Source organism: Triticum dicoccoides, chromosome 4B, assembly GCF_002162155.2.
Source record: "Triticum dicoccoides isolate Atlit2015 ecotype Zavitan chromosome 4B, WEW_v2.0, whole genome shotgun sequence".
Lineage (NCBI taxonomy): Eukaryota > Viridiplantae > Streptophyta > Magnoliopsida > Poales > Poaceae > Triticum > Triticum dicoccoides.
The window spans coordinates 27,293,129-27,301,243 of NC_041387.1; the positions used below are offsets into that span (position 1 = coordinate 27,293,129).

At 46.9% G+C, this 8,115-nt stretch overlaps 1 protein-coding gene across 1 annotated transcript; it reads right to left on the minus strand.

Moving 5' to 3' along the window:
• Positions 1-1,828: 1,828 nt before the first annotated feature.
• LOC119294760 (probable ethylene response sensor 1) lies at positions 1,829-6,606 on the minus strand. The gene is made up of 6 exons (XM_037573018.1): positions 6,418-6,606; positions 4,709-5,654; positions 4,010-4,378; positions 3,660-3,926; positions 2,739-2,866; positions 1,829-2,467 (listed from the first exon to the last, which is right to left on the minus strand). Exons 2-6 carry the CDS (start codon positions 5,612-5,614, stop codon positions 2,230-2,232), a joined length of 1,908 nt encoding a protein of 635 aa, XP_037428915.1. The 5' UTR covers positions 5,615-5,654; positions 6,418-6,606; the 3' UTR covers positions 1,829-2,229.
• Positions 6,607-8,115: the final 1,509 nt, after the last annotated feature.

The window sequence follows — 8,115 nt, forward strand, 5'->3', positions numbered from 1 at the left end:
GCAATATGTCGATAGTTGAGAGTAGCTTCATCTGGAAGAATCACGCGAAGAACTCTCCACCAAAACACTCTCACTTTTGGGATAACATTCAGTTTCTACAAGGCTTTCCACATCTATTGATCATCATTTGAGGTACCGGTAGCCGCCCCTTCATCTAGAGCCAAACGCTCGTTCTGATTCATAAGAGCACGGTACGCCGACTTCACAGTGTAGTTGCATGTTCTTTCGAATGCCCAAGCAAGACAGTCATCACCTCCCCCTTGCCGGACAGGAATATTAAGAATGGACTCAGCATCCGGGGCAATGAAAGTCTCCCTAACCACCTCATGTTTCCAAGACCAGTTTGATGTATCAATGAGGTCTGCCACCCTCTGTTCTGTGGCCTTGATGTAGGTGACATGGATATAGTGCCTGGAATCCATTTATCGGTCCAGACCTCGATTGTGCTACCATCTCCAACACGGGAAATCAAGCCACATCGTAGGGCTTCTCTTCCTGCTATAGGTGACTTGGAGACTTTTTTACTCGAGCCGTTGTCGAGGAACTAGTGCTCTGATTACCAATTTGTTAGGTCCTAGTACTTGTTTCTACGGGTTCCTGTTGACAGGTCAAGGGAGTTTCTGGTGTAAACAAGATCAGATCTGAGTATAATTGGGGAACAAGTAAGAACTTTCGTATAGAGTGTCAGCCATGTTGGCCTTTGGAATATTTCCAGAATGGAGAAGATGCCATCGCCAGCCACATCCCGGCTGTTAAGTACGAAAGGGTTTTACCGCTACAGTGAATAGTAAACAGAGCAAGCTACAATACAACGGCAAAGTAAATCCAACAGTGGCTACGAGTCAAAGAGGAAGGAACCATTGAAGGGCATTGCATCGCCCGAATGGGTATTATAGGTTCTGCTACCGCTAACTGAACTTGACGACAGTATTGACCGAAGGTGTGCTTTCGGTAGCCTAACAATTGGGCAAGACCACTGTGTCATCCAGACGCCCAACGATGTGCTAGCAAGGGAGCATGATCCGGAAAATGTCCCTATGCATCCCATGCCTATTGGTTCATCTCTGTTTATCTCACAATGCTTCTAGGTTGAGGTCAGGGATTAGCTCGTGAGGGAAGTGGATATCCGAAGAGGGTTGAGGGAAAATACTCGGACGGTAAACTGAAATATAAAGCATGCAGACACTTTTCTTGCTAGCAATCACATCTTCGTGGTGTATCCGATGTTATTGATAGCCATTTGTTGTTTACATCTGCTCCTAGTACTGCACAAATCTTATGCTTCAATGCCTTCTACAAAATGCACGGATGCACTATTCGTGCTAGGTGTGCATAAGTACCATCTTCAGTGACAGGCACCTCAGCCTACTCCTTTACCTTCATTTTTGAAAATAAGAATGTGGACAGATAATGAAAATATATTCTAAAATGGTTTTTTAGTATCACCTCTGGAAATTGATGCTCGAATAAATATAATCATGCCAACTAAAACAATTTTGGAAAAAAAATATGATAAGATGAGATTTGGTACAAGAAATAAATGTCATCTTGACGTGCAAAGATTACATTCACCATGTACAAAGACATAAACAAATAAAAAAATACATTTCTAACTTCGTCGCAGCTTATGTCTTCACATTACCAGTTGATGGTCTTGTTTGGAAACAATATGGAGCCACAGAGTATCGGTTTGTGTATTGTAGTGAGGATATTCCTTGGGCATTTCAGAGCATGTTCCTATCTTTTTCAGAAAAGAGCCCACCTATTTCACCTCCGATCTTTATTGCCGGCATTTTCAAGTACTTCTGTTTCTGGAACAAGATATCCCTATATTATTATTTTTCTCTATATATCTTCCAAACAAGATGAGTTTGATCTAGAACATTTTTACAGATCTACAGATTATCACCTCCACTGTATACATACTACAGAATTCGTCGAAACTTTTACACATGGTTTCCATTTCCACGGAGAGTAGCTTCGATATGATATAACCGGGCTCGCGCAAACTTGAAATATGCAAATTGGCTGACCGCATATGCTCCTGAACGCAGCAAGTTGGTGCTGTGCCCAGGAACTTAACTGCAATCTGAAGTCCCATTTGCTCTACACATTATTTGTACAATATATGCCAGCTACAGCAAAGACTAGGCACAAAATTAGAGGGGGGACAGAACTAGCTACGACTCCCTACTTGATGCCGCGGCGCCGTCGATAGTTTACACTAGCTCATACACTTCTCTGGTAACGAGGCTTCAGGGAAGATGGCGGCCACGTCTCCTCGTGAAGCGCCTTCGGACCGGCAGATTCGACATTTGCGCTGCCTGGCCACGCGAGAGGGGTCAGCTGCTGCTGATATGAGTCGGTGTTGTCGGATACGCCGAGCCTGATGATGAACGTGGCCGTGCAGCCTCTTCCTGCTCCTTCACTGTCCAGCCAGATGTGCCCTCCCATCAGACTAACAAACCTGCATAGGATTTTCAGAACGGTTTCCTGAGTTTTAGAACGAGTGGTTCACTAGTTAGTTAAGAACCCCTCCATGACACAAATATATATACTCCCTCCGTAACTCAATATAAGACGTTTTTTGACAGTCATAGACTCTAAAACGTCTCATAAAAAGTTACACGGCAGTACATCTTTGTGTGCTGCTTCAAGAGAAGCAGAATTACCAAGCACAATAACATACACTCTAGAGGGTCTACAAGTAAGGAGATCGAGACGTGATAGTGATCTACCTCCTGCAAATGGCAAGGCCAAGGCCACTACCACTGTATCCTTGGGTACCTCCAGGCTGAGTTTGAGCGAATTTTGTGAATACATGGGGTAGATCCTGAGGGCTAATGCCACAGCCTGTATCCTTTAGCTGCAATAGAAAAATAACAGAGGCTTTAATAACCAGGAAAATCGCTAAGTAATTAAATGATGATTGCACATCAGTTTTACAGTTACATAATGTTTTTGATCAACCAGTTCTCTTGAAATCCATCATGTTTCTGTGGCATGTTCATGATCTGTAAGCATAAATAAAACCTTTTCTTTATTTTAGTAATATTCCCAGGAGCACTGTTAGCAGCTAAACCAGAGTTCTAGTCATGTCAGTATGCGTTCTTTTCTGATGAAATGTTCTCCTAACTGAATCTGATGGAAGTTTTTGTTGTTAATCTTAACATCGCTCATGCATAGTTGAGAACACGATGGGTTGGTTTGGGCTTCTCATCTCATGTACCACTGCTTCATGTTTCCATTTATAATGATGTGTGGTTTTTCGGCTAATTCAATCTTGGTCTCTGTTTGCTCTCTGTTTTTGCAAGAAAGATGCAACAGAAGATGGCCCTCATGGTATAGCCACATAGGGAGAACTGGAAAAACATCTGGACCTAGACAGTCATATGGACAACTTGAAGATGACTTGACCAAACAGTCCAGCCGAGATTTCAGATGTGCCTCGAGCCCAGAGCCCAATAGTGATAAGTAATGGTCAGAAGTGGCTAATTTCATACATCATATGTTGAGCAAAGGTATCTCCAATGACTGAAGATGCACAGGGCATTTAAGTTGTCTTGTATTTAGATCTTGATTTCTGAATCCTATGGCGAGAATATGAGCTCATAGCCTTGACAAGAAAAATCGTTCACACAAATCTCTATAGTAGTTACCTGAACTTTCAAATAGAAATGGTCATCACTTGCAGCTGGATGGAAATCTGGGGTTCTGAACTCTCTTAAAGAATCAGGCTTGAGAACGGAAGCTAGAAGCGTAATGTGGCCCTCCTTGGTGAACTTAACAGCATTACCGGAGATATTTAGGATAGTTTGCATTAGCCTCTTTTCGTCGCCAATAGCACATAATGGTAAATCTGGCGCTAACATAACCGACATAGACAGCCTCTTGATAGCTGCAATTGGTCTTATGAAACCCATCACCTGTAACACCAACGAAAATTTTCAGACAAGTGAAGTATGCATACAGACTTTATTTATAGAAAAGCAGAGGATAATACAGCGACCTCTTTGAAAACAGCATGAAGATTGAATGCTCTGATCTCCAATTCAAGGCTGCGATCCTCAAGTTTGGAAAGATCCAACACATCATTGATAAGTGTTGCTAGAAGATTGCTGCTTTTCAATACTGTTTCCACCATTAAACGCTGCTCAGGGGTGAGTTCAGTTTCCAAGAGCAAGGATGAAAGAGCTATGATTGCATTCATTGGTGTTCGCATTTCATGATTCATAACAGCTAGGAAATCATTCCGAGCACGGATGGCCATCTCAGCCTCTCGTCGAGCTAAATCCAGGGCAACATTTTGCTCCATTAGTAAATCGCGTGCACGCATGGACTCTTCAAGAATAGCTGCATGAGAGAGTGCAACTGCTACCTGAAAAAAATAGGGAAAAAATCTGCTTCAATATCATTTCATGATAATGTATCCGTGTTAGACCCTATCTATTAATCTTGGTATCGTTCGGTTTCAAGGAAACATAGATTTTTTAGAATGATCTGATGTATTTGCAGAAGCATTAGAACAATTCGTAGTTGTGAATACATAAAACATGTCCCAGTTGAAGAGTCTCTATCGGTCAAAGCATCACATGCATACGCATTTAACAACATCTTAAACACCATTCACTCCTATGAACATCTATATTATAAATAACCAAGGGAAAAGAAGTGGCATTGTGTTCGAGAAAAAAGAGGCGGCATTAACCTGATCGGCGACGACCTCAACAAGCTCCAACTCATGCACGTGCCAGTTCCTTGCACTATCAGATGGAAGCATCAGAACCATAATAGCATAGCTTTTTGCTGAAAGCTCTGGCCAGTCATTTATTTGGAAGTTTGAAAGATTTAGAAGAGGTACTCGCACTGCAGCCACTTCTGGTGGAACATATCGTCCCGCAAGAGGCCGAATCCGTGCCAAAGGGGATGTGTGCGGTATTATAATTGCTCGATTGCTACTGAAAACCTGGTTGATAACAGGAAGATTAATTGATATAGATGACCCAACAGTGATTTGGTGGCGCAGAGTATGCGAAAGCTGGAGACTTGAACCACTCCTTGACGGCATCCACAGGGCACACTCTTCCAGACCCAAGGTTCTTCCTAGCTCCACAATGGTAGTCTTCAAAATCGTATGTCTGTCGAGCGTGCTTCTGATTTCATGAGTTAGCATCCTAACATGCCTCCCGGTCTCTTCCTGCGTCCTTATCAAGCCCATCTCCCAATCAAGCTCCTCAGCCTTATTCTTCAGGAACAGCTCCCTCGTTTTGACACTCAGCAGGTCAGGGATGATGTGCACAAGCATCAAAGCCGTCGCGCAGGAAACGACGGCCGTCGAAACCTTGGCGACCGTCATGACCATGGCCACGGTCTTCGTGTGTGTGGTGAAAGTCCACAGGTTTATGAGGTGGGTCGCTCCACAGAGGACTATGAAGGCACCAAACTGGATCAGGACCCATCTGTACGGGAAGAAGGACGACTTCTTCACGAAGTAGATGAGCTCCAACGGGATGGAGAAGTAGGCGAGCGCTATGAAGAAGTCGGAGATGTACTGGTACTTGATGAGCAGCTCGTCCGTCGGCCACAGCGGCTCGATGCAGTCGCATCGTTCCATCGCCGAAGGTTCAGCACCGCATCAGTTGTCACAACATTCCCTGCGGAAGAGCAAATGCAGAAATTAGTTACCATGCTCAACCCACTCATACACATTGCTGGAACTCCAACAACACTACAACAGGTTCATATATCACTTTAAAGTAACAGGAATTATGTACTCCCTCCGTTCCTAAATATTTGTCTTTCTAGACATTCAAATGGACTACAATATACGGATGTATGTAGACATATTTTAGAATGTAGATTCACTCATTTTACTTCGTATGTAGTCACTTGTTAAAATCTCTAGAAAGACAAATATTTAGGAACGGAGGGAGTAATAATAACATAAATAACAAAAATAGGACTGGAAGTTGGTGAACACAACACATATAGCATAGGAGTAGAGCGCCCAAACACACAACAAGAGGCAATCGCCCATCTGCAAGTGGTTCTTAGCTCATGATCACGCTTGCCTTCCACTGGCATCTCTGAATTTCGAGAAGTCTTTCCTGAATTTCAGCGCTCCCGTCGCATTTCAGCACCGCGTGTCACTTGAAACCACTTGCCCTTTCCCCACTCGACATCAACACGCAGCACGGCACAGTACCCGCCCGAAGCCGGCAAGCGATCGGAGCGAAGAAGGCTCTGCGACGGCGACCGGAAGGTGCCGCCTCTAGCAGGGACGCCTCCCCGCGCGCCTGCCCCCAAGAATCAGCCCCTCCGCCTCAACCCTTGACCACAACAAGCCAAAGAAAAGAAAACCCAGATCTGCCCAGCTTGGCGGAGCTGGGAGGGGAGCAGGGGCGGGCGGTAGGGTACCTCGGTCGGCGGCTCGACGCCGGGAGCTGCCGGAAGGTTGTACGGCGGGGGAAGGCGGGTAGGCAGGGCGAGGAGGAAGCGGCGCTGAAAAGGGAAGGAAGGGAGGGAGGGAGAGGGAGCCAGATGCGCGGACAGACGGACGGACGGACGGGGGGAGGGGCAGTGAAGTCGTCACCGTCTACCACGGACGGCACCACCCCCACCCCACCCCACCCCACCCCACCCCGCACGGGTGCAAAGCAGAGCAGCGGAAAAAGAAAGGAAATGCGGAGTCCAACCGCGGCCGTTGCACGCGCCCGTGCCGTGGTCTTTCTTTTCGCTCCCGCTTTTGTCCCCGCGCCGCCGAAGCTGCCAGGCGTCGGCGGCCGCGGGACGCAGCAGGTCGGCAGCGAGCGAGACGGCTGGCTGGCTGGCGCGGGTGTTCACGCGGGGCGGGATGACACGCTGACAGCGGCCGCGGGCGAGGGCGTACGGTGCACTACAGGCGCGGTCGCCGTTGCCGTTGCCGTTGCCGTTGCTGCCGGCGGGGAATGGCCGGATCAGAGCATGGAGGAAACAATGCCTTTGAAACGGATTTCGGATACGAGGATATTTCCGACGTGGATCATCTAAGTGCGAGAAAAACGAGTTTGGCTGCAAACGGGGAGCGCATGGCTCCACGAATTTGCAACCGGGTACTCACGTGTATTCGTTTTGTCAAAAATTATTGTTGTTTTTTAAAAATTGTCACTGTTTTGTCAAAATCAACACTGTTTTGTAAACATTGTGGGTATTCACATGAAGACCCAAGAATACCCATAGCGCCGCCCCTGGGTGTGCTGGCTCGCATCGCCACGAATCTTTAAGCAGCCAGGCTGAGTGCGCTGCAAAAGGGATGCAGCACGCACGCGAGGGAGCAACGCGAAATCGAGTGAAGATGGCAGAAGATGGAAATCTCGCACTCGCTCCGCACTGACACATAGACCATTCGGTTCTCATCGACAGCTTCTAGGTTCGGAAGGGCACCGCCACGGTTGCGACATCTATGCGCCCCCGCCGCTAGTTGCGTCCCTGTCGCGTGGTGCTCCTACAGTACTGCGAGGCAGAACTGCTCCGACATGGAGAAGAGGCTGTCTGCCTCATCGACTACGGCGTCAACGACCATCGCCTCCTCCTCCTCCATGGGCTGCACATCCTCCTCCATAGGTTGCTCCTCCTCCTAGACCTTCGCTTGCGCCATGGGTTGACGTCCTCCTCCACCTTCGCCTCCTCCTCCGTGCTTGGCTCCAAAGAAAACGGAAGTTGGCCAGCCATAATGCGGGTCAGCTGACACCGATCGTCCAGACCTCTTACGATCTCCATGGTTGACGAGCCCGATGGTCACATGGTCTCCACTCGTGCAATCAAATTGCACTTCATGAGGGTGCTGGAGATGATGTACCACCTATGCGCTAGCAACTTCGCATTGTAGTTATGGATCATGTGCAAATCGTACGTAGAACACAAAGTTCTTTTGCTCATGAAAGGAAGCATGCATGTTTTGCCAAATGATCAAGCCCCTTGCCTCATGCCTAGAAAGTAGATACGACCTTCCATACATCGCACGACAACGCATCCTCCATCACCGAGTACCCCGCCATAGTTTTACTCTAGAAAACAACAAGAAGGTAAAAAATAAATCTCAATGACATTTGACCAAACACTGCCAGACGTGGTGAC